Here is a 27183-nt window from a genome sequence, read left to right as displayed (position 1 = left end):
ACGGGGGCCTCACTGGCCCGTCACTGTTGTTCACATTTCACATCGGGTTACCCCTGAAGGTTTCATAAAAATTCCTTAACTTAAAAGTTCAAAAGTTAAATTTTTAACATAACTTGGTAATAACAATCATAATTTGAAATTTTATCGATTATTTATGTTACCAAAAAAAATAGAACTCAAAGGGTTAAGAAGCAGCAGCAAAAATAAACACCATGTCGTGTGCTTATTGATGAGCTAACGCGTTGAAGAGGGTAGAAAACATAAAAACGGTGGAAAAGTAAGTTAAGAAAACAGATCAAATAAACGTCGAATAGTGGCAATGAAATCAACTGAATTGTACAAGTCAGGATGGCCGAGCGGTCTAAGGCGCTACGTTCAGGTCGTAGTCTTCTCTGAAGGCGTGGGTTCGAATCCCACTTCTGACAGGTAGTCTTTTTGTTGCCAAAAAGTCATTGTGTTTACAATTTCATAAAAAGTATGAATATACAAAAAATAAAAATAAATGAAAATTTGTTGAGCGCAATTTCTTAACCAAGTTGAGATTTTTTTAATTAAGAATATTCTACAGAATTGCATTTTAACAAAAATGTTTCATAAATATTATATTAACATAAATGAAGATTTAATATAAATACCAGCGATGTTCTACCCACCAAAGCGTGTTGTGTCACATTTAAATCGTACCTAAAAAGAGAAAGAAAAAGAAGTTTGTTAGTTTCAAAATGCTACAATTATTTGCTACGGTATTAAAAGAATAAGCTGAACAAATCATCTAATGAGAAAGTCATGTTCAACTCTTGGTATAATCACAATAAAAAAAAAAAAAACTCGCGCCCCCGGGTGGACTCGAACCACCAACCTTTCGGTTAACAGCCGAACGCGCTAACCGATTGCGCCACGAAGGCCGCCTACTATAATTAGTCCTACATGGCAATAAAAATCTATCACTCATGACCTTCAGTCAAATCGAAATGATTTCATCAGAGAAAAAGATTAGCGAAATTTCGAGGAAGTTACAGCTAGAACGTGATGTCACAGTTGCAACAACAACAACAACAACAACAACAACAACAACAACCTGAGACGTGACCGACCGCGACGACGAGATGAAAACATTCCATCTTTCTTGAAGTCGATTTCGCGAGGGGGGCTTAAGGGACAATTAAAAGCAGTCTATGTGACTAACGAGATATTAGCTTATCACTAAACAGCATACTCGATGAAGACTGGTTGTCAACAAAAAAGAGAAGAAGAGAAAGGGGGAAACTTGGATGAACATTATCACACAACACCAGTGTAGCAGTATGTTGCTACTATCAGCGTTTGAAAGCTCCCTTGTCGCGCAAGACTTCACGGTCGCTCAGAGATGCGCATTTCATTATCATCTGATTAATTGTACACCGTCGACGACGACGACAACCAAGATGATGATGACGATGGAGTGTAAGCATAATCACATTGCGAGAGACTTGGAAACTCTTGAGCGGAGAAGGGAAAAACTATTGAGCAAACCAGAAGGGCAGTGCTCGCCCATGTGTGTCGCCGTCGCCGAGGGAAACACTTTTCCTTTCAATCGGTGACAATAACAGATTATGCGGAAGAGTGGTCAGGAGCGAGCGCAGGGTGGGGAAAATCGGAAAGGAAAATCGAAAGTTGCAATTCTTTGCGCGTCACAGCGCGTAGGGGAGAGTGTGCTGTAGTAGGGATTGGCAAACTATATTTAATTTTTTTTGTTATGAATATAAAATTCAACAATTTTCCTAAAAAAAAAAACAGAATTATTAATGATCTTTTTCTAAATTATTTTAGGGTTGAAATCGTGAAATTATCATGATTCAATATTTATTTGGATGATATTTATTTATCTTACAATGCACATTAGTCCACATAGTAAAATTAAGTGAAAAATGCAACTTGGGGCACAACATTTTACGAGCTATGTTCGTAAGCTAAGAAATAATAAAAAAAACGAGATTTTGTGAGCTCTACACTGCCCCTGATCGCATAAATGTCCCATATGCATTTTCATCGATTTCGAGTTATTGATGCAGTTTGGTTCAAAATTGTGTGCTCTTTCGAAAAAGCCTATAACATCCAGTACTTTGTTCTAGAAATCAGGAGGAAATCCAGTTTTTTCGCGAAAACTTAACACGTAGCCTTATGTATGGGACAAACTTCAAATGCGTTTTTCTCGGCTTGCTGTTTTTGCATATGGGACTTTTATGCGAACATGGGCAGTACATCACTTGAAACTTGACCCTGAATGGCTACATTAAAAAAAATGATTTTGAAGGGTTATAAAGGTAATATAAATCTTGGAAGCCGTAAATCCAGTAATTTTTGTAATGAAAAAAAGTGGCCGAGAAACGTATATAAACAATTTTTCTATAAGGGTAATTCTCTACCAACTCACACGAAATCGGGAAAAGTTGCCCCGACCCCTCTTCGATTTGCGTGAAACTTTGTCCTAAGGGGTAACTTTTGTCCCTGATCACGAATCCGAGGTCCGTTTTTTGATATCTCGTGACGGAGGGCGGTACGACCCTTCCATTTTTGAACATGCGAAAAAGAGGTGTTTTTCAATAATTTGCAGCCTGAAACGGTGATGAGATAGAAATTTGGCATCAAAGGGACTTTTATGTAAAATTAGACGCCCGATTTGATGACGTACTCAGAATTCCGAAAAACGTATTTTCATCGAAAAAACAATAAAAAGTTTTAAAATTCTCCCATTTTCCGTTACTCGACTGTAAAAATTTTGGAACATGTCATTTTATGGGAAATTTAATGTACTTTTCGAATCTACATTGTCCCAGAAGGGTCATTTTTCATTTAGAACAAAATTTTTCATTTTAAAATTTCGTGTTTTTTCTAACTTTGCAGGGTTATTTTTTAGAGTGTAACAATGTTCTGCAAAGTTGTAGAGCAGACAATTACAAAAATTTTGATATATAGACATAAGGAGTTTGCTTATAAACATCACAAGTTATCGCGATTTTACGAAAAAAAGTTTTGAAAAAGTTACTTTTTGCGTTTCTCTTTGTTTCGTCGTTCGTGTCTGTCGCGGGTGACCATGAACGGCCATGATCGATGACGACCAACTTTTTTAAAACTTTTTTTCGTAAAATCGTGATAACTTGTGATGTTTATAAGCAAACCCCTTATGTATATATATCAAAATTTTTGTAATTGTCTGTTCTACAACTTTGTAGAACATTGTTACACTCTAAAAAATAACCCTGCAAAGTTAGAAAAAACACGAAATTTTAAAATGAAAAATTTTGTTCTAAATGAAAAATGACCCTTCTGTGACAATGTAGATTCGAAAAGTACATTAAATTTCCCATAAAATGACATGTTCCAAAATTTTTACAGTCGAGTAACGGAAAATGGGAGAATTTTAAAACTTTTTAGTGTTTTTTCGATGAAAATACGTTTTTTCGAATTCTGATTACGCCATCAAATCGGGCGTCTAATTTTACATAAAAGTCCCTTTGACACCAAATTTCTATCTCATCACCGTTTCAGGCTGCAAATTATTGAAAAACACCTCTTTTTCGCATGTGCAAAATGGAAGGGGTCATACCGCCCCTCCGTCACGAGATATCAAAAAACGGACCTCGGATTCGTGATCAGGGACAAAAGTTACCCCTTAGGACAAAGTTTCACGCAAATCGAAGAGGGGTCGGGGCAACTGCTGTGTGAGTTGGCGGAGAATTACCCATAACGTAATTTTGTTACCTTTAATTTTTTTTTTTCGAGATTTCTAACGTGAAGACTTCCATCATTGTCATGATTTTTCATTGAAATATATAAATTTTGCGTCGCTTTCAATATTTTGACAAAATTCCTTCAACAAGTTGTTAAGAATAGTGCCCTACACAATGTGTAGCATGTCATGCTGATTCCTTTTGGTAACGATTATCCCATTACTTGTAAAGTTATGGAAATCGTCATTAATCAATGATTGATAACTAGGACGTCAATTACTGTGCCACAAAATTATATAAATTTTGAAGCACAATTGATTTAGATCAAAAATTCTTCTAGTGGCTTCAAGAAGGCAACAATGGGCACATGCTGATTCCTTTTGGTGCAAAAATTCGTTAAATTGAATTTAATACAGAATATTTTATAGTGATGATCATTTTTTTCAAAAATGATCAATGGCTTCACCTTAATTATATTTTTTGCGATTTTGTTATGAAAATACCTACTTTTTGCAATTCCGTCGTTAAACAACTAGTTTTCCTGTCATTCTCGAAAGACGAAATGGCCTACTTTTCTCCAGTGAAAAAAAAAAACAAAATAGAAAAGTAACATTTCTCGATTTTTAGGACTGAAAAGTCCTACTTTTCAGCACTGAAATGGATGCTGAAAATGGAACTTTTCAGCACTTATATCGAAAAAAGTACTTCTCAATATTGTTTTGATTTGAACGGTGAATGGACTAAAAACATGGACATTTCACTTAACATTCCATTCAAAGAGTGTATTTCCTAATTGGAAAATGTTGTATGCAACTCGTCCCAAAACCTAGTTTTTTTTCAACAGTCGTAGCAGTCGTATTGATTCAACGCGGTGAAATTCGTTGGATAAATGTTCAACTCGAGCTGAAAAAAAAATCTTTCTAAACTACTACAACTACTTTCTGTCATTCTAAATTATTTATCATCGCCGATAAAAACAGTGCTGAAATAAGAGTTTAGTAGTTTACTCGATTTTTTTCCAGAACTCGACGTATTTGAAAATATACCTTTCTTTAGTAAGAAAGGCAAAAAAAAAACACAATTTTGCAACTTGTATTGTAAAAATTACACACAAGCCTACACAGTAAAAAATTCTATAAATTTGGAATATTACCTCATTTTTGATGTAATTTTATCTAAATTTAGACTGAAAAAGTGACATAATACCAGAAAAGTAGTAATATTACACGAAAAAAAAATACTCATTTTATTTTGAAATGAATCATGTACCTCTTCCCAGATGCAATATTATCATGATTTTGTTTACTTGATTAATTTTATTAGTTTTTGGGAACAACAAGTACATTGAAGAATGCAAGATTGTGCATAATTTTGTTTCAGGAATATAATTTGTATTTAATTTTAAGAAGCGAAATGAAATAAGCAATCGAATTATCCATTTAATTAAAACTTTTACAATATGTAGATTTTTTAGCTGGTTAGTGTCGAAGAAATTGTAAAAAAATGACAATCTCAAATGATTCAATGAAAATTATTTCAAAAGCATGGAATAAAAATTGGAATAAAGGAAATCAGTAAAGGAATGTTTTTTTTCACAGATGCATACTTGTCCAATGTGCATTTTCAAGTAAATAAATAAAACATTTTTAAAGTGTGCTTAAATTATAAATTTTGAAAATGATATGCATTGGGACATTTTTATTTGGTTTTCTAGAAACTTCTAGTAATAGAGAAGAGATCTAGTTAAAATAACTGCAAAAATGTATTCATTTCACAGAATTATTATGAATTTATGGGCAGTCTAGTAATAGTGATGAAAAAGAATAATCATAAAAAATACATCGAAGCACAAAAAAAAATGTTATAACACAAGAAAAGTTAAAAAAAAAACTCAAATTAAACGTAGTTCTACAAAAGACCAACCGCTCCTATGAAAATAAACAAGATAATAAAAGGTAAAAACAAACCAAGTCTAGAAACTAGTCGCCTTTCTTTGGCCTGCCGAGAAGCGGCGTTGAAGGGCAAGAGTTTTCTTTTTCCATGTTCGACGTCACTGGTGGTGACGGAAAAAGCAACGATTACGATAGAAAATACTAGCACGTATATCTATAGAAAAAAAAATCCCAGAGATCGAGAGATGGAGAGGCGGACGATGAAGCTTGTGTTTTCCCCTCCAGAGCCAGACGGTCCCTTCCGATGTGACGATGTGGTTCCGAAGTTCAAGTGGATTGGCTTTGCGAATGTAAAACTCGGTAACTGAGTCAGCCAATTGTGGTTGTTTAGATTTGATGATCCAGGTGATTTGGGTGAGTTTCATTTGCTAAGTAACGTTCTTCAAATTCGATACTGAGGGAGAAACTCATATTTCTATTTGATCATTTTGGTGACAAAAATTAATGATGCCATGACAGAAATTTTTCACAGGTTCCATCAAATGGTCAACGCATCAACCAGAATTACCATTCCAGCTCATCACGTCTAGAAGTTACATCCGGTCGTCAGTTCTGGCAGGTCAAAGCTGAAGAGCCATCGTTGGCCGGACCATTAAAACTTTATAGGTGCTTGATGATCCGTGGAATTTAGGTTACTCTTCTACGAGGGTTGCCAAGGATTGGTTCGAAGAAGATGTGAAGAACACTTTATATCAAGTTACACGAAGATTAGGTAATCCGGTTTAGGAAGAATCTTTCCTTTCCTGGCAAATTAAAATTTATTGAGTTCTGCTTCTCGCGTTCATGATAATTGTTTAGATTTGAACTGAAAATTCATGACGATTGGACTGCAGTTTGATTGTTGAGTGTTTATTGTAGAATGATTATTCATTTAAAGTGTCAAGTTTTTATTTCACGAACTAGACAAACTTGAAGTCATTTCCTGTGGACCCAGTTAAATTTAGGTCCCGACCTTTCGAATGCAATTAGTCCAAGTGCAACGCCGCCGCCGGCTTCCCGTGGACTGCAATTGCAAAATGTTTATGATTAATCACCTCGAGTGTGAAGTCAAAGTCAAACTCGTCTTCCTCTGCGTGGAGAGTGTCTCGAGTTTGCATAACTTGGCAGATCCAAAAACGCACGCATGCACGCAAGTCATAACTGCAATAGATCATACGAATGTGCACTAGGGGAGGTGGACCTATTTTAACTGAATAAAGATTACAATACCATCAGGATTTTTTTTTAATTTAATTGCTAACACATTCTTAAGAGGATGTTTCAAGTAAAATTTCAACTTTTTTGTTACCCCGGGCAGACGGTAATAACAAAATTAATAATATTTCAATAACAAATCCTGTTAAAATAACAAAAAGTGTTATTATTTTATCCTGAAGTTCAACTTCAAGAAGAAAAAATAATAACAGTTTCTGATAAAATAACAAAATTTGGTATTGAAGTGATATTATATTGAAAATGTTTAATAACACGCTAATAAGAGGAAATGTTATTTATTTCAAAAACTCTCCTAATAACAAAATTTGTTATTCGTTCGGTATACTGACTTAGAAATTAAATTACCATAAATCGCACAAATGCAAAAGTTTCTAAGTGTCCATAACACAATCTGTTATTATTTTTTCTTTTGTTAAATATGTTTAGATCTTTGGGATAATTTTGTCTAATTTCGTCGAGGTCATTTTTTTGGCCATGAAATGGGGTCCTTAAGCTAAAATTGTTCTAAAAAGTTGAAATTTTGAAAGATGATTTTTTTAATTGTTTGATATACCCCTTAAGGGACTTTGCTAAATTTGGCTAGAACTATAGGATAATTTTGACCAATTTCGTCGGGATCATTATTTTGGCCATGAAATGGGGTCCTTAAGCTAAAATTGATCTAAAAAGTTGAAATTTTGAAAGTTGATTTTTTTAAATTATTTGATATACCCCCTAAGGGACTATGCTAAAATTGGTTAGAACTATGGGATAATTTTGACCAATTTCGTCAGGGTCATTATTTTGGCCATGAAATGGGGTCCTTCAGCTAAAATTATTCTAAAAAGTTAAAATTTTGAAAGTTGATTTTTTAAATTATTTGATGTACCCCCTAAGGGACTTTGCTAAAATTGGTTAGAACTATGGGATAATTTTGACCAATTTCGTCGGGATCATTATTTTGGCCATGAAATGGGGTTCTTAAGCTAAAACTATTCTAAAAAGTTGAAATTTTGAAAGTTGATTTTTTTAATTATTTGATATACCCCCTAAGGGACTTTGCTAAAATTGGCTAGAACTTTGAGTTAATTTTGACCAGTTTCGTCGGGGTCATTATTTTGGCCATAAAATGGGGTCCTTAAGCTAAAATTATACTAAAAAGTTGAAATTTTGAATGTTGATTTTTTTAATTATTTGATATACCCCCTAAGGGACTTTGCTAAAATTGGTTAGAACTATGGGATAATTTTGACCATTTTCGTCAGGGTCATTATTTTGGCCATGAAATGGGGTCCTTAAGCTAAAATTATTCTAAAAGTTGAAATTTTGAAAGTTGATTTTTTAATTATTTGATATACCCCCTAAGGGACTTTGCTAAAATTGGCTAGAACTATGGGTTAATTTTGACCAATTTCGTCGGGGTCATTATTTTGGCCATGAAATGGGGTCCTTAAGCTAAAATTATTCTAAAAAGTTGTAATTTTGAAAGCTGATTTTTTTTATTATTTGATATACCCCCTTAGGGACTTTGCTAAAATTGGCTGGAACTATGAAATAATTTTGACCAATTTCATCGGGGTCATTTATTAAAAATTAGCTAAAATTAATCCGATAAAATTAACTTTTGAGAATTCTTTTTTTTATTTTGTTATATTCCCTATCGGAATTGATTTATTTATTGAGAATTTTTGAAGTGTGAATAACAAAAACTGTTATTATTTTCACAGAGCCAGGAAGTCGGAGCTGACGTTGAAGTTCGAGCTGGAGTGAGACCTCGGAGACTGCATCGGATTCATCTAATTTTCAGCAACTTTTACTTGGAGTCGGAATCTGTGAAGTCGGGAATTTTTGGAGAGCTGAAGTCGTCGTTGACGTCATATCCTGCATCCAGAGTCGGAGTTGTCTTCAAAGTATGGATTCAAAGTTGCTTGGAGGTACCCGGCTCTGCAGCCCTGACTAGTACAGAGGAGTTATGACAACTGCAGGTTTATTTGCAAATTACAAATAAACCAAAACAATAACTTTTTTTGTTATGGAATCATACCAGTTCAATAACATTTTTTGTTATTATGCTGCTCCACCTCTCCGCACAAAATAACAAATCTTGTTATTCCTTCATGATTCCTTCTGTGTTATTGGTTTGTTATTGCAATAACAACATAATAACAGTTTAAGTTATTCTTCGAACAAATCTTTGTTAGTGATTTTTGTTATTTTAACAACTAATCCGATCATCCCAATAGCATATTTCGATCTTCTCACAATATCAAAAACTGACCTTCCCAAGTTATTTCCGTCTGCTCGGGACAACTACACAGTTGCGTGACAAAAAGTGACTTAGGAGGAGACGAATGCAACTGATTTACTCCTCCTAGTAGATCCGAGTCAAGGTTCCTTACCAGACTCTCCTCGCCGACGGGTGACGACGATGCGACCTCATTTTGTCAAGGAACTAACTCGTCAAGCTGATGCACTCCGGTAAAGTCGTGAGAGACGTCACACCCAAGTGCCGGTGTGCATCCTCCTTCCGACAAGTTTGTGTGCATACTCCGAGTAATGCTGATGTTATTTTGCAAGAAATTTTCTGTCGATTGCAGCAAATGGAAATTTTGCGCGCCCTCGAATCGCGTTTGCCTCCCGCAAGATAATAATTCCCCGAGACAACGGAACGTGAGGAAAAGTTTTTCCAAGCCGTGTGATTGGCACTGACAGCCAAACAGACAGCTGCGCGCCGAGCAAACTTTCGTTCTTGGCGGATAAGTTTGCCGAAAGTTGGACTGTTGTAGATCTATGTTTAATTTGAACGTGCTTGAAGGTTGCATGCAAGTCTGGTTAGCAGATTGCGCTTGCATACAAGCGTTCAGTTTTGTAACACTGACATCTAGTGGTGAAAAGTTTTAGTGTTTCTTTTAGGAAGTAAAGTCATGCAATTTACATCAGAAATTCCACATTAAAAGATGCTCAAACGACTAATCTGCACGCATTTGCTGGAAAACTCATCGGGAAACCTTATCCGATAGCATCAACCCGCTTGACGTGCAAATCTCTCACCTCTCAGATGTGAAAATCCGGCAGAACTTCTCGCACCCGGGCAGGTTTTGCCGGAAAATTGTGCTGCTGCGTTTAATAATATGCACAAATAATTTATTCACGCCGGTGATTAATCATCGCTTCTCGCACTGGTTGGGGAGATATTTTGAGCGCGCACTGCACATGCGAGTGAGTGATGATAATTATGACTTGGGTGGAAAATGGCTCCCCCTTTTGCTGGTTGATATGCGTGATCGTTATGCTAAGCTACTAAATTTTTGTCTGTGCTGTTGAGATTTGCATGTTGAAAGTTTGCGTCTGGGGTGAACGTTTTTACCGATTTTCATTGAAAAAATTGCTCCAAATTTAATTTGTACCAAACAGTTCTACATCATATCCCTTCATATATTTACTAGTCCGTCGAAACCGTATCCACTTTCGTTCGAATCGATAAAATCCAGTTTCCACCGGCAGCAATCCGCCACTTGTCGCAATATCTAGGCTGTGACATTCAACATTTCCGTGGCGGCGGCGGCACCAACTTGCCGGCGACGGATCGAAAGTGGTTCAATGTCCTAAAGCCCCTTCCCCCCTCGTTGCCACCCTTTTGACAGGCTCAAGAGACAGCAGCTATTGATAGAAGCATTTCCGTTCCGTTCACCTGTTGCTCTCCGAAGGGGTTTCTATGAGACACGGAGAGAAAATTAGCTTTGAGAAAAAATATGTTTTTCTACGCTTCGGACAATTGGCTCCAAAGCTTAGTTAATCCTCAATTTTGATTATTTGTAAACATATTCGAATCAGTACACCATATGGAAGATTAAAACAAAATAACACAATCAAATCCCAAGATTTTTTTCCGTTTCCATGTTGATTGCAGTTCTTCAGGTGAGTTTGAAGAGAGTGCCGGTAGGGTTTTGCTGAAGTCAGGTAGCCGTCAAAGCGCTTATTAAGTGAACCTACGCAATGGTCGTAGAGGTACGGGTTTCGTCCACCGACAACGCATGCCTTCTGCTGATGGGATTTTAATCGTGGACGCGTCGCGTCTCAGCGACTTCTAGTCCGGACTTGGGAAATCTGTCTGAGAGTATTTCTGGCCCAATTGCTATGATTAACTGTTTGAATAAGATCAACTTATCCTGACATGCAAACAAGAAATTGATAAACAAGAAAAGTTTCCATCTATGTTGTCGAAATTTGCCAATAATCAATCAAACTTTAATTAACGTGTCAATAATTGTGCATGTATGTGCTAAGTTCCAATTACCATTCATAATAGCCAAGATTAAGCAGTCGATAATCTATCTGGACCGGCCGGCCTTGCCGACACTGGTGTTGCTTATCGGCTGATCGATCTATCGATCGACGGAGCTTTTAATTTACCATGCCATTAATTTATTAGCGCACGAAGCTTTGGATAAGCCCCTCTTAACCCCTACGGTGACTCCACAGAGCTTGAACCATATTGCCACAGACAAGCAGATGTAAATCACCCGTGTCACTTTGAATGTCTCAAAAATTCACCACACCAATTATGAATTCACCACAGCTCATTTCCACGCGTTTGACAGTTGCTTATCGTCCGAATGTCTCTGACACAACTCTGAACACACATAACTCAAGTGTCAAAACCGATGGACGGAAAAGGTGACCGAAACGGACCGGGGTCCGATCGGTGCATTTCCCTTTCCCATTTGCGGTCGCCGAATTTAGACGTCAGTCCGTCCAAAATATACTAAAAAACAAGTTTTATACGGAGCCGTTGTGTCCCCCTCTCGAAGCTGGACGAAATTGGCCGCAGTGACGACAATGGCGACGTGCTCGGCAGGTTCGCTCCACATTGAGGGACCTTGGCAGGAAATTTATTTGTTGACTGTGCTGTCCGATCGGCTGACTGGCTGACACATTGGGTGCCCTCTAGAACTCCGCCGGAGTTGGAAGTTGAATCCCTTCCAACTTCTGCGGAGGTTTATTGAATATTGTAACAATTATAACAACAAGTCTTGCTAAGTTTTCAGTCTTCGAAGTATTCGCAAATCATTGAACACTTCTATCAACAAATTATCAATCTTTCTTCACTAGTGCCGTCTGGTTGTGAACGTGCGCAGCAAAATCAAGTTTTCAAACAACTGTCAAACGCGTGGTGAGTTCCAAATTGCTGTGGTGATTTTCTGATACTTCAAATTAACGTCTGTTTGTCATATAAAAATCATACTCTGAAGAAAATATGATCAAGTAGCCTACAGCTCAAGAAGAGATGCCCTTGGAATTTCCCAAAATTTCAAACAAACAGCTGTTTAATTAGAGCTTTTTTGCGACAAAACCAACCCTCCACGTGACGTTAACCCCAAACTCACTTTCGAATTGTTCAAATATACAAATATTCGCTATTCAAACAAGAAGTGAGTATTTAAACAAAACCTGGAAAACGCCGGTGTGGAGTCTGCTTCTTGCATGGACCAATTCTGAGAAACAATTTGCTGGTTTTCCTTCCCGAAAGGTGTTGTGTGTACTTCAGTTTACCTTTCATGGTCCGTGTGGTTCCTGTTTATAACTGTTGCTAGGAGGTTTCTGCTGGTGGAACATTTTTTTTTTTGCAAAAGGATGACTGTTTGTTATTGTAAATAAAAGTTTGTTTCAAATGCTTCGCTATATTCTAAAATAAAATTATTGCATTTTACAGTAGTCCAGATCTCAAAATTAAGTAGAAATTAGGTTTTCTGGGGAATGGTTCAGGTTTGAAGCTTGGTGTCTTGGGAATATTTTCTGGATTGTTTTAATCGTTAACAAGTTGTTGCGCATGGCAACCCATAACTTTGACTAAATTTACGACTAATTTTATCATAAGGATCATATCAAAACCACAAAAATTAGTTTTTTGCAGTTCCGTCGTGAAACTACTTACATTCCCTGTCATTCTTGTCGCCTACTTTTCAATACCAAAAATAAAAGAATCGAATAGCAATACTTTTCAAAATAAATGCTGAAAAAATTTACTTTTCATAATTTTTATTTTTTGAACGATTTGATGACAAAATACATAATCATTTGACTTAAAATTTCACTCAAATGAGTTTTTTTCGAATTGCAAAAAAAAATAAAAAATGTTGTAAGGAACTCTTTACAAAACTTGATTTTTTCAGCACTCGTCGTATTTCTCCAACACGGTGAACCTCGTTGGATAATTGTATCACTCGTTCTGAAAAAAAATCTTCTTTTTGCAACTTGTTGCTTAAACTACTATTTGTACATAGCAATTCAGGGTAAAGTTACAGAGAAGCGTGCTTTCAGAACATTAAAAACCAACATATTAGTTTTTGGAAAAATATTTAATTTAAAGCTTTTTCATGGTAATATAGACGCAATTTTTATTCTAAATATATTTTTCCATTTAATTTGGCACGCTGAATCTGAATCTGCCCAAAATATCTTTTTTTAAACTTATTTTAAATAATTTCTTATGAAATCCCAATATGACTGTTTTAGGCCAGACAAATTCAAAGTACAAAAATTGAAAAAAAATTTAAAAAAATATATTTTAACTAAATTTTGCAATCATTTGTTTGAAGAAAAATTAAATAATAAGCCTATCATTTGAATAAAAAAAGTGTTTGAAAATGCATTTTACACTAGTTTAGTTTTTTTTAATCTTTAGCTTTCAAAAATGTAAGATTTGACGAAAACAAAAATTTCAGTAAAAAAAATTGCGTTGCTGTACATCAAATATTTTCAAAAACTCATGAGATTTTTTAGCATACCCAAGCATCCTAAAAATGATTTTAAACACAGGGTAGTGCATTTTGAATGGTACTTAAATTTCCATAAAAAATTTGAAATAAAAAAAACAATATTTTTTGCCTCTGATTTTTTGGCTAGAACTTCGATAACAATTCGTTATACAATCAACATTAGTTTGATTTCTAATGATTTTGCTTTTTAAGTTGTTATAAGTGTTTCAGAAGTTGATTTTCTGTGAATTTTCTAGAGCTTAGAAATTTCAACAATAAACTTACATACCGTAAACAGGGGTGACTTTAATAGCCGGGGTGACTTTGATATGATTGAGATTTTCATTTTAATACGAAAATGTTTAAAATTAAAATTTATGATATACTTAGAGTGTTACGATTTTTTTAATGAAGTTCGAATCGGAGTTCGAATCGGGAAACGCAATTTGGACAATTTTCCACTAGGAGATGATAAAATTTTTTACCAATCAATTAATTTCATGGGTTTATGAAACACAAATTCATTTTTTTTTTCAAATGTTAAGGCATTTACAGTAGAACAAATTTCATGTAAATTGTTAAACTTCTGATTCTTGAAACACGACAGTTTAAAATGCAATATAAATCGTTATTTTAACAAACAAAACAAGTTTCAAAGAATTTTGGGCAAAACTCTAACTTTTCTTTAATTTTAGCTAAAATTTATATGTTTTTAAAAAGCCTTAAAATTAGTTGACAAAATAATAACATGCAACAATAAATTGATATCCTATCAACGTCACCCCGGTTTACAGTATCAGGTCGTTGCTGTTGTGCTATCTTGTCACCTTTTTATCTTCACAGATCCCCAAATTGAATTTCAATTCTGAGATATTCAATAAAATCTGAAAAAAAAAACTCCGTGCATTGTTGTCCCTTTTCATATTGAAGAAGTTTCAATCTTGTCGTGCTATCTTAATAAACTCTGATACAATCGACTCTCTGGTTGTCAATATCCAAGGGACCGTCGAGAAAGAGAATCATCAGTTTACAGAACGATGCAAAATGAAGACTCGATTGAAAATATTTTTTTCTTGATACCCGGATGGGAGAGCATCATGGCAACGTCCATCAAACAAAAACAAACTAATGTCAAACACCATTCAAGGCTTCGTTTCGCCAAGAAAAATGTCTTTGCAAGCCATGAGAAAGTGAATTTATTGACAACCGGAAGAGATTTTTAAAGCAAACAGAATCCAAGGGACCGTCGAGGAAGAGATCCTTCAAGCAAGGGAAAATATCGAGGAATGAAGATAATTGAAGTATGCAGATTGAAGGGACTGAAGAATTCATCGATAGATGGAGAATTATTGATATCGAGAAGAACGACAGCCAGAGAGTCGACTGTAATTATGTAAGTGCGACAACTGGCCAAAGGTATTCGAGGTCAGAACGCATTTGACACACGTACAACCCCGACTATGGTAAACATTTTCAATTCGGGATTTTGACAACCAAATTTTACCAAACTTCAGGGCAATGCACATAATGGTCAACCAAACAAAACGTGTTTGTTATTTTTTTACATTGCGTGCTTTCGTTTTCAAACATTAAAACGCGTTTTTTTTCTCGGAACTTCAAAAAGCGACACGATAGCACGACAGCGTTGATATTTTCACATAATAAACGTGTTGATGATTTCAGGATTGTTGTTGTTATCGACGCAATCTCAGCACTGTGTGGTTGTGTGTTTGCGGGAAGTGGTGGAAGTGTCGTTGACATTGACACAGAAAGTAGATTTCTGCTACAGTAAATAAATAAATCAACAACTCCTGCGCGGGGAGCTGCGCTGCAGTGTTGATTGACAAAGCAAACAAATAAAACGCAAACTAACGTATATTCGCATACGCACGCAAAACACTATGCAATGACATGCGCTTGGAATTATAAGTATGCAATACTCGGATTGACGTGAGATAAATGTAAGTTTGAATGAAAGTTATTGATCTTTTCGATAAAATAGAAATTTACAATCATTTTTTTTTATTTTAAGAATGTGTTATCATATAAAAAGAAAACAGCAATTTCTGATTTCACAGAGAATCGATGACAAACAAAAGACGACAGCCGGCTGGAAGTGCTTGTGCGTACCACGTGAAGGACACGCGATAAGTGGCGCAGTGTTTTTCCAAAGAAATGACATTTCGACAGCATTTCGAGGCGATGCAGCGGCCGTCGTCGGTTGGGCAATGGAATTAAGCCACTGTGGGACAGGTTGCTTGGGCCGTTCCTCGAAGGACATCTACCGCGTTGGCAGCGGTATGAGTAAGCTGAGGAACTGTGATTAGAATGACTGAATGGAAATTAACAGCTAGGTTTTTACAAATATGGTAGCGGGAGGTTTGATAACATTTTTGCTACTACTTTGATGAAAAGTTAGTTAATGCTTAACATTGATCTTTGATAAGCCATTTCTTACGATCTTTCATGTTTTCAAGACAAAAACTTTATATGTGAATAAATGCTTATGAACCACCGAGTTTCCAGCTTAAATTACAGCAACCCCTCCAGCACTTGTGGTTGTGCTGATTCATCCTTTCACCTTCATTGACCCACTATTTGCAGTCAACAGGCCTGGTCCTACTACACCGTCTATAGCAGCAGCATGAATGCGATCATAAGACGTCATTCATCTAAACATCGTTAGTCGTCGTCGTCGTTAGAGGTCGGTTTGGCCAAAAGTCGTGCAAAAACGTCGCACACACACGTACACAAAGTTGCCAAAACGGTATGTGTGATGCAATAGCAAACCCCCGGACAGAGCCAGCCAGGCAGGGGAGCGTGGCAATCATTTCATCCACCAAATTTAACAACAAACACAGCCGAATAGTGGTTCGGACGAAAATAATAATAATAAAAAAAACAAGAATTGCATCAAACCAGCGCAAACAAAACAGAACAACAACAATAACAAAAGCTGAGCTGATGTTTACGATATGCTGGTCTCGTGCTTGACCCTGTCGGGGACGGATGTTTTGAGCTTGAAGAGCTTTGGGAGCAATTTCAGTTGTTTCAAATATCAAGACTTCTTTTCAAATAATAGGTTTTATAATCCTTTCTGAAAAAGTTACACTGAAAAAAAAAAACAATTCTCGAAATCGTGAATTAAATTCACGATTGCGAGAACCACGAAGGAGTATATTCACGTTTATGGTGCAAATGCACCATACTCATGAATAAATTCCTTCGTGGTTCTCACATTCGTGAACTTAATAAATAAACAAAATCACAAAATGCTTGTACATTATTAGTATTATTCAACAAGACAGTTAAAAATTGTGTAAATTTCGAAGGTGAAATTTTGGAAGATTGAATATTACCTCTTTATAGTGTAATTTTACATCAATTTAGACTGGAAAAGTGACATTACACCAGTGGTGAAATTACACATTTTTTTCGACATTAAATCCACCCAGCAAAAAAAAGTTGAATTTTGGAATGATGAAGAATTGGTCGGTTGAATATAACATCTTTTTAAAGTAAAATCACTCAAAAAATGTGTAAAAATGTGAACCTCATGAAAATTCATCAGAAATTGCTGGAAATTCAGCATTTCCTGATGAATATTTCCATAATTTTTTTCTGTGCAGATGAAATATTTCCATGATTTTTTCACTGTGTAACTTCTTCTTCTTCTTCCTTGAAACTTAAGTATTTATGTCCGATTTAAGGGTTTGCATTTTTAAGGGCTTATGATCAACTGTACAAGTCAGTTTTCTTAGATTTTAGAACTTTTCTGTGGATTCAATTATGATTCTCGGTTTCCAGAAGATTAAATGTTTAGAGAAGGTTCTCAAAATTTCTGTTATATGCTTCATATACACAGTAAAAAGTGATGGTGATATTATATCTGGCGAATATAAAAACAAAATGTGTAATTTTACCGCTTAATATTTGTTAATTTACCACTTTTTCGTTGTAATGCTACTTTTTTAGTCTAAATTGAGATAATATTACATCGTAAAAGAGGTAATTTTAACCCTTATAATTTTACACCCTCCAAATTTATATTTTTTTTGCTGAGTAGGGTTCTTCATTAATTTTAAATAATTTTGAAATCATTGGCATCCGAAAAAGGGTAGTCCAAAAAATGTATATTCAAATTTAAAAAAAGCATAGGGAAGAGAAACATTTTTAGTTTTTTTTGTTGTTTTTTTATTTCAATAAGGTTTAGCAAAAGAGTTGCTTCAATCATATTTTCATCACCTTTTCATGATTTCACTTTTTTTAGAAGATTTTACTGCAAATCAGAGATTTGAATAAAATTTGGGTTTAAGTTAAGGTCTGTGGATTTATTTTGATATATTTGTATTCAAAGATGATTGCATCAAAAAGACTCACTCATTCGCGAGCACAAATCTAGCGCGACGAAAAACTGAATTCCTACCATTTGTCACTTCCACACCAATCGCTACTGAACTCTCTCTCTTTGCTCTCCCTCTCACTCCAATCGAGTAGCACAGCGAATGGTCCAGAGAGACCGATTTCGTTAGGTCGCTCAAAGCTGACGGAAAATAGTTTGCGATCGGCTTTGTTTTGATCATTTAAGAAATTGCCTGAAATCAATGATATCAATAATATTTTGAAATTGTGTTGTTTACACCACATCAAAGACACATTTGACAGCTATTTCCACCATGCCAAATTCTAATTGACGGCAAACTGTTGTAGTGCAGGTCAAGTGAGCGCCGCGCTAGTATTTTTTTAGGCTCTCTCCTCTCTGAGCATATTCGTGTGTGACTCGGGTCGACGGACGGAGTAGGCAAAGAAATTCACAAAGTATTTGTTTCGCTGAGTGAAGCGATTGAGCAAGCCGCTGGCCACCAACGTGTCATGTTCGCTCGCGAATGGTTGCGCGCGCTCCATTCGGCACAGATTCGTTCGGTGATTAGTGAGTGATTTCTGATCTTTGAATCACTTTCAACGAAAAAAGTAATTGCAACTGTTTTGAAACGAAGTGAACAATTCCATCCTTAATGCTTATTAAATACAATTTATGTAATTTCTTTTTGATGATTGATCAGTTTACACGGGGGACTTCACGAAACATGTCGTCAACACTGATTACCCTTTTTTTAGAATTGATGTTTAGTCACGAAGAAGCACTCACTCAGTCTGTAGCGAAATGTCCAGCTACAACATCGCTCCTGTGTTTTGGGTTCCACTCATGGTGGCAACCGCCCCCGATCAGGTTTGCCAAATCAACGACTGCAAAGCCCCGGCTAACTTCTATCCACACTGTAACACTTCTGTAGCGCTTAGGCTGCAATACTCTGTAATAGCTAAGCAAAGCGATCTGAAAATCGCCAATCGGGATCACCTGTTTAATTTCATCAATGATCCCGCGGAGTCCGATTGTGTTGCTGTAGATTTGAGATTTGGACCCGGAGCCAGTTTGTATGTGCATTGCCAAATCAGTGAATATTTGATGTCAGGAATGTCGTTTAAACTAAACTCGCGCCCACCACCGGTCTGTTTCAACTGCCAACGTCACACCCAGTGTGGAGTCCGAAGCAACGAATTGCTGAGACTGACTTTGTTCCCCCACCGGAAGTTGCTCCTGGTGGAAGACTTTTCCGAAATGGCACCGAAAGGGGCGTGGCTGTTGCTGAAGGAAGACGATCGTCCAAAACAGAACAACTGCAAGTGCCCCAGGTGGGCAGAAATGCTCGCCAGGGCAAAGCAGTGTGAAGATGCTAAAGTTGCTGGAAGGTTTGGATTGACGAAGTCTCATATGGCGAATACACCTGCACAAAAAGATGAAACTTTTCACGGCTGGATAATTGGTGCTATTTTGTGTGCATTATTAGCGATTTTGGGCTCTTTTGTTGGATGGAAGATTTGCTCAAAATATGCTCGAACTGCAAATCGCAAAATTCAAAGTACAAAAGTGACTGTTATAAATGTTAAAGAGAGTTCTGGCAATCAAAGTTCCATTCAAATTGAAGAAGACAACTAAATCTAGTACTCATGCCACTTTTTAAATGCTTCTTAGAAATTACTTGGATCAACATTTCAATAAATTTTGCAAGTTTTGACTCCAAAGGGTCAATTCCAGCACCAGAAAAAAAAGTGGAGACTTTGCGCGCAACTTCGCTTAAACTCGGAACCTAACGGACCTCAACCAACCTCCGATGGCCACCTTACTCACTGACACACTGTGCGCGCAAAACGTTTATTTCGTCTGTTTTGGTTAAACCCAACTTTACACCCAGCCTGAAGGAAGGTGCGGGAGGGTATTGGAAGTTTCGCGAAACGTGCAGCGCGACTGGCCTTGGAGGCGCGACAACAACAACATCATAATAATAGTAATGACGGCTAGCGAAAAAAAAAAAAACAAATCGTGTGTCAGGTTTGCCCAAAAATGGTTTAGCCACATTCCGACTTCCTTTGGTTGCGTTTTTTTTGGGTGGCAATAAAGTTGTTTGAAATGTAAAATTAATGGACTATTTAGAAGAAAGTTAGTTTCAAAACAACACATTTTGAACATAATAAATTCGTGTGTGTGTGTTTGTGTGTGGTCCAATCGAATACCCGCTAACCGGTAGCGATATTATGGGAAAGTATAGTTTGTATCAGACTTTGTATATGCCGAATGCTGATACAACTTATCTCAGTCCCGGATATTAGGTGGTGATAGCCCTCGCGCTGCTTCCAACGACCCGTTTCAGATTGACAGAGCTCCTTGCGGTCCAAATTTCAAAGGTACCGACCGGGATTTGATCCCTGAACATTCTGCTTATGAGGCAGAAGCCGTAACCATTAAGCCACGGAGCCGGTTTAAATTTTAAACATAATAAATTCAATGTTAAATTTATGTCTAACCAATTAATCCAAGAAAATTTCCCAATGGCTAATGTTGTTCAGCCCACAAATATGCTTAGAGATTGTTTTTCGAGATTCGTTCATTTTTGGACAGGAGCCAAGGACCTCAAAAGATGGCTTACAAAGACCCGGCAAGTTCAGCTATCTCTATGCTCTGATCTTGTTCTCTAGTCCCCCACACACACCGTAGTTCAAAAATACATTGTTGGTGTTAAGCAGCTGCGGGAGGTTGGACAAGTCAATTTGGAAGGGTCACACCGGCACCGCCGGTAGGTGGAAGTCTAAGGTCGCTGCCATTGTGCTGTCAAGTGAAACATGTTTTCTAAGGCAACGCAACCCCAGGTATTGAAATTTTCTGGCGACTAACGGTTTTGGTAAGAGTTTTCGAAATTGGTTGCGATTGTTGGGCGAGCAAATTTGGAACAAGCGTTGCGAAAGATTATTAGCTGAGGATTAATGGCGGGAAAAATAATTTAGGCCGTTTTTTCAGCATGTCACAAATAAGACAAATTTTAGCTTAGTAAAAATCAGTCCCGAAATTTTACCTTAAGAAGAATTTTAACTAAGAAAAAACTAAAAGAAATAGAAAAATATGGCAGTAAAGGTATTCAAAGCTTGTAAAGGATACTTTTCAAAAAGTGATATGAAATAAATGTTTTAATTAAAATTATGTAGTTTTTTACAACTAGTTTATTGCAAACAATGTTTTTTCAGTCTAAGTTTAGAACAAAATATCCACTATAATGATTCATAAGAACATAATACTAATTTAGCCATCCTCCTAAGAATGCCATTTTTTTTAAAGAAAATTTTGGTGTTTGTAATTTTCTTTGGTTAAAAATTTGTGAGACATTTCTCTGGGAGAAAAAAAAACTTTAGGTCGCCCATACAAATACCATGACAAGTAGTTTGTATATGCTCTGTGAGAGCATATACAAACTTCTTGTAATAACCTATACATTTTTTTTAATTATTTGTATTTGCCAAAAAATAAATTAAAAATAACATTATTCAAACTGTGTTTTTTTTCTATTTTTTTAATTTTAAACATTTTTTTGTTTCTTATTGAAACTTTCCTTTTTTGAAAGGTGAATTTAAAATGAATTTCGAGTTCTCCAAATAAATTACACTGCTATTGCTTTATTAGCCTAGGATGAAGAATATCTTTTTAAAGTTGTTCAAAACAATATAAAAATAATGTTTTGAAATAAAAATCATGTTATTTGAAATGAAAAAAATAAATTAAAAGGTTCAAATAAAAATAAAAAAATAAAATGTTTTGATGTATTTTTTAATTTGTATGAAACAATGTTCATGCATTTCCTGATTTAAAAGAATCCATTTTGCATAAAAACAATTTCTTGCAAGTCTCCATACAATTTTACGTATATTTTGGATTTTTTGATTGCAAAGTTTTAAGTTATAATTTAAGACATTTCAAAAATAAATGGAACACGGAATTCTTTTATTAAACTTTTGAAAATTTAAATTTAAGGTTTTTTCACAAACTTCAGGTGACTTGTGCTAGAGAGACGGTGTAAAATCGGATACCACAGTAAAAAAAAAATAAAAAAAAGAATATTTTTGAAAAAAACGTAAATATTGAAAAAAAAAATCTAAAATATTTTTAAATTGATAACTAATTTGGCAATTTTTTGATAAAATGCAGTTTTCAAAAAAATATAAAAATTATAAATATTTTAAGCCCTTTCAAAAGGTTAATTTCTGATTCTAAAATCTCGATATTATTTTTAACGAATAGAGCTAAAGTGTCACGAAAGTTTTTCAACATGAAAGTCGAACCAATAGTTTTCTCGAATTGAAAATTGAGGGCTATAAGCAGACACTGAGAAAAATATGCTTTCATAAAATCATAATTCAAATTGTAAAAAACTGAAATCTTTAAATTTCACCATATAAAATTAGTTTGGGTATATTTTAGATTTTTTCTTAAACTCATATTTTTCAGAAAATCAATCCAATCCTTAACGTTAAATATAAGGGGGAGAGGGGCTAATATGCCCCCCTAAGGGCAAACTAGGATTCCCAACCATAATAGCATTTCTGTGCAAGAATTTTGTAAATTTGAAAAAAGTCTTTAAAACCCTTAAAAATTGTTTTAAATAGCAAATTTCTAAAAACATTCTTGATCTATTTGAAACAATCATACGGGGCAATATACACCACAACAATGGGGCAAAATGCACCGAGTGAAAGTAGTTTTCACTAGTCACCACTAGATGACACCGCTGTTTTTTTTTTTACAAATGAGCATCACAACGGTGCATTTTACCCCGACCACGCTTTTTGCATAAAATTCAATTAAAAATACATTTTTTAATTTTTTGTGAACTCATCAATCTATAGAATAAGGAAGATTATGGCTATATACTATATAAATCAAAACTTGCAATATCAAAAAATGCTTTTTATACTGTCCAAAAATCATATTGAAAGTTCAATGAAAATTAGAACAAAACACAACATACATTAAGCCCCCTACATATTTTGGGAATTCAAGTTTAGTGATTCAAAGTCAAATGAAATCGTGAATTTGTTTTCGTGCCTACCATTATCAAGGTGACATTGGGCCAAATAAACATGCTGGAACTTGTATGACCCAATCTCATCCCAGACCCAATGTCACCCCATATGACGGTACTTATTTTTTCTGAAAAGTCCTACCCATAACCTATAACTTGGCCGAAGAGACCAAATCACTTCAAAAGATGCAGATTTTCGAATATTTACATTTTGTATGGAGGCCTTTTTGATGAAAAATGGCTTATTTTAACCATGTTTTATCCAAGTCGAAAAATACAATGAATAGTCGATTTTTGAAAAAGTAGAAAAAAAAATCAGTATGCATAAATCACGACAAAAAATTCGGACAAATGGTTCGGAAAAGGTGGATAAGCATTTGGATAAGGAACCGGATTCAGGTCAAAATTTGTTCAATGTATAAGAAACAAACATCCATCAAACATAATTCGACGTCGTCGTGCTAGCTTGTCGCACCCGCCATTTCGACGTTCCGAGAAAAACACGTTTCAATGTTTGACCTTGATTAAACATAAACTAGAGTACGCAATGTAAACAATAACAAACACGTTTTGTTTAGCTGATCGTTCTGTGCATTGTCCCAAAGTTTGGTTGTAGTTGATTGCCGAAAAGTCCCGAGTTATGATTATAAATGTTTACGGTAATCTAACTTGTACGTGCGTCAAACGCGTTCTGACCTGAAATCCCTTTGGCCAGTTGTCGCACTTACATTAATTTTCAGGGAGTGATAAGATAGCACGACAAGATTGAAATTACGGTGACGGTTTTTATTGAATATCTCAGGATTAAAATCGATTTTTTGGGATCTGTGAAGGTCAAATGGTGAGACATTGTGAGCTGCACAAAATGGCGTTCTTAACACAACTTGGCACAAAATCGACGTGCGACCAGATAGCACGATGGCGCCGAATTGGTATCAATATATTGTTATTGAGGCAATCATCTGTTCTTTGTTGAATTCTAGGAATAATGTGTCACTGTTGCGAAAAATAAATAAGCTTAAATCACAAGTTCAACAATTGGTTATCATTTCAATCCCTTATCATGCGTCAAGTTTCAACACAAGTTCACATCAAGTCAATACCACTAATGTATCACCCTTCAGCCAAGCACGTTCACCCACACAATGTTACTAGTTTGGATCGTAGTACAGTCCCTACCACTCACCGTGCAGGGATTCTGCCAAATTGGTGACTGTGACACTTTCCCCCAAGCCCATCCGAACTGCTCGAGCAGTGACGTCACCGGAGAGGTTAGGTACGTTCCGGTGAACCAACCGGGACCCGTGTGGCCCAAACGCAGTCATCTGTTCAACTGGTTGCAGGACCCCACGGAAGTGGACTGCGTGGAGTTGGTGCTCTGGAACATCGTCAACAGGTCCAACGATTTGAGCTTGCAGCTGTCGTTGAGGTGCAGGTCGCAGGAGCGAGAGTTCGTGTGCTTCGACTATGGTGTGCAGTTTGAAAACGGCAGTCTACGGTGTTTGGATCGATGGAGATCGATAATCAGGTCAGCGTGTAAGGTTTTCATCAGGGAAAGACTAAGGTTAAGTTACTTGAACGGAGGTCAAAATTTGTTGCTGGAAGACTTGTCTGGACTGGTTCCGATTGGCTCCTGGATCATGTTACGCCGGGGTGAATGACGAACGAATTTGGACTGTAAATGTGAAAAGTTCACGACATTGTCGGATGTAATGGATGAATGTTTTAAGCGGCAGATGTCGAACAACAAAACAGAAATTGAAAGTACGTTCTATAAAAAAGAGCTGGGAATCGCACTTGGCATAACTATGAGCTCTCTAACGATCTTGCTAACATCTTTGATCCTTTATCACTGCTCGATGATTAGATTGCATAAAGTTGGGCACAATAATGCGTGGGTACACATCAGAACTCTCAACAACATTTGGCCGTTTCGGTTATAGATTTTTGCATCAGTCACAAATGTTATCTCAAGAATTAAAATAAATTAAATCTTCATTCAAATGTTGTTAAAAAAAGGTTCTATTAAAACCGAAACAAGACACTACCGCATTCCACTCACGAACTGCCAACAGCTCAAGGATTGCCGTTGAAAGACAAACTACGTCATATGTTTTGTACACTTTTTGGTGTTGACTCATATTTGCGTTCACGAAAGGAGCTTCGAGGTTAGCTGTTCGATTTCTATGTGGCAACATAGTTTGCTGCTTGTTAATTTATTGTCAACCTCTTCTTCAGCAGAAAAGTATCCGAGTATCCTCTATTTAAACAACCGGACCAGAACGTGACTCACCCTTTTTACAAGCGCAATGAAGACGCAATGGTCGGGATGAATTGTGACCGGTCATAATGGACGGATTACTTCCACGTACCTGCAAAAAAAAAAGAGAAAACGAAAAGTGCTACATTAATAAAAATGAGATGAAAAATACCGGTCTCCTCCTTAACATTCTAATAAGGATATCGCTTTCACTTGCTGCTTCTTCTTCTTCTTCTAAGGACTACCGTATCGCCGTCAGGAATGACGAATTTTCCGTCGTCCCGTGAACATAAGCAGCAGACACCAAGAGCCAAAAGATAGACAGCATTCCAGACGGAAATTATGAATGGGTCAGTGAACAAGAACGTCTTTTGAAGAGAGCTCTCCCGGACTCGGAGCGCTCACAAAAATAAAAAGAAAAGAAAGGAAGAGTCAAGTGTCGCCCCAAAACGTCCTTAAAAAAAGATAGAAAGTTTGGGGCAAAGTAAAAGAAAGGAAACGAAGACGTTTTATGGTCCTCCCCCCCTCTTCCTGTCTCGTCGTCGTCGTCGTCGGAGAAGGGATCCCGGTGGCCGTGTTTGACAAATGGTACGAATCCACGAATGAATTGAATTTTAAGTGTTTCTTGTCGTCTTGCCACAAATCATCCGGTTCAACTGGCACCGCTGGGCAGTGCATCGATGTGCACATTGAAGGAAAGGGTATTTATTTTTGATTGTTCCAAAATTGATTGATTGATTGTTGATTTTCACATAGTTCATTGATTGTTTTTTATATCATTTTGCAAGCATTTTTTAAATTTTTAATTTTCGAATAATGTGCGAAATTCTGAACTTCCTAACAAAACTCATTGCGTATTATTTGGAAAGTGAAAAGAAGAAATTTTGTAACAATGGGTCGTAATCAATGGCCGAGTCTCCATATAATGTTGGCAGCTGTCCCTACACATGTTATTCAAACACTCAAATTTAATTCAGTTTAGCTTTTTGAAAGTGATTCTGAAAAATAGTCATAAAAAGTAAATGAATAGATAAAACTTGTAAATTTTTTTTAGTCAGAATTTCAAACAAAAGACATTCATTTTTCAAATTGGCTTATTGACCGATTTTTTTTTTGTAAAATAATAAAACGCCTTTAAGTTTTTAGGATCTTTAGGTAATCAGATTATTTGATTTTTTTAAGCTCTTCGGAAGGATGAGAAGAAGAAAAAAGGAAAATATTGGAAAATCTCAAAAAAAAAAAATCACAAAAAGTTATGTTGAAAAGCAAAAAGTTCAAATAAACCCCAAAAGATGGCGTTAAGTGAGATTCTTAAGGCTGGTACAAATATTTTTAAAAGTTTTTGTCATCCCCCCCCCTTCAAAATTGGCCCGAAAAATCAGGGGGCAAAAAATATTTTTACAATAAACTTTGAAATTTCAATGAAAATTCAAGTGCAACCAGCTGAAATCAAATTTAAATACATTCTCCTGCGTTTAAAATCATTTTTAGCATGTTTGGGTTTATTAAAAAATCTTAAGATTTTTTGAAAATTTTCGATGCCAAATCTTTTTTTTCGATACAATTTTTGTTTTTGTCAGATCTTAGATTTTTTGAAAACTAATGATTGCAAAACAACTGAACTAGTGTAAAATGCATTTTAAAACACTTTTTTCATTTAAATGTGAAGATTATGGCTTGTTTTTTAAATTTTTATATTTTTTTTATTTTTTTGCCCCCCTCCCCACCTCCCTTGACCTTGGCCAGGGCCGAGGGACAAAAACTTGTTTAAATATTTGCATCGGCCTAAGTAAAATTTGAATACAACCTTCTTTGTCGAAGTCTTCAAAACGATCCGAGTTAACCCTAACGAGTTATTAGCGATTTGAAGAAGACGTTTTCTAATGAAATTTTTATTTTCAC

The 27183-nt window shown here is 35.9% G+C and overlaps 1 protein-coding gene and 2 non-coding genes across 3 annotated transcripts in view; 1 reads left to right on the top strand and 2 right to left on the bottom strand.

Moving 5' to 3' along the window:
- Positions 1-342: 342 nt before the first annotated feature.
- Trnal-cag lies at positions 343-425 on the top strand. The gene has a single exon. It is a non-coding gene; the product is annotated as a tRNA-Leu (tRNA).
- A 210-nt stretch (positions 426-635) lies between these two features.
- Positions 636-27183, bottom strand: part of LOC6034088 (ecdysone-induced protein 74EF) — a 340530-nt gene continuing 313982 nt past the window's right edge. The window contains exon 6 of the mRNA XM_038264233.1: positions 636-684. Coding sequence (XP_038120161.1) covers positions 674-684 — 11 coding nt within the window. The 3' untranslated portion in view covers positions 636-673. The remainder of the gene's footprint in view (positions 685-27183) is intronic.
- On the bottom strand, positions 832-905 carry Trnan-guu. The gene has a single exon. It is a non-coding gene; the product is annotated as a tRNA-Asn (tRNA).

This window comes from Culex quinquefasciatus, chromosome 3, assembly GCF_015732765.1.
Source record: "Culex quinquefasciatus strain JHB chromosome 3, VPISU_Cqui_1.0_pri_paternal, whole genome shotgun sequence".
NCBI classification, from domain to species: domain Eukaryota; kingdom Metazoa; phylum Arthropoda; class Insecta; order Diptera; family Culicidae; genus Culex; species Culex quinquefasciatus.
Note: the sequence above shows the minus strand (reverse complement) of the source record. Positions and strands in the feature narration are given on the sequence as shown.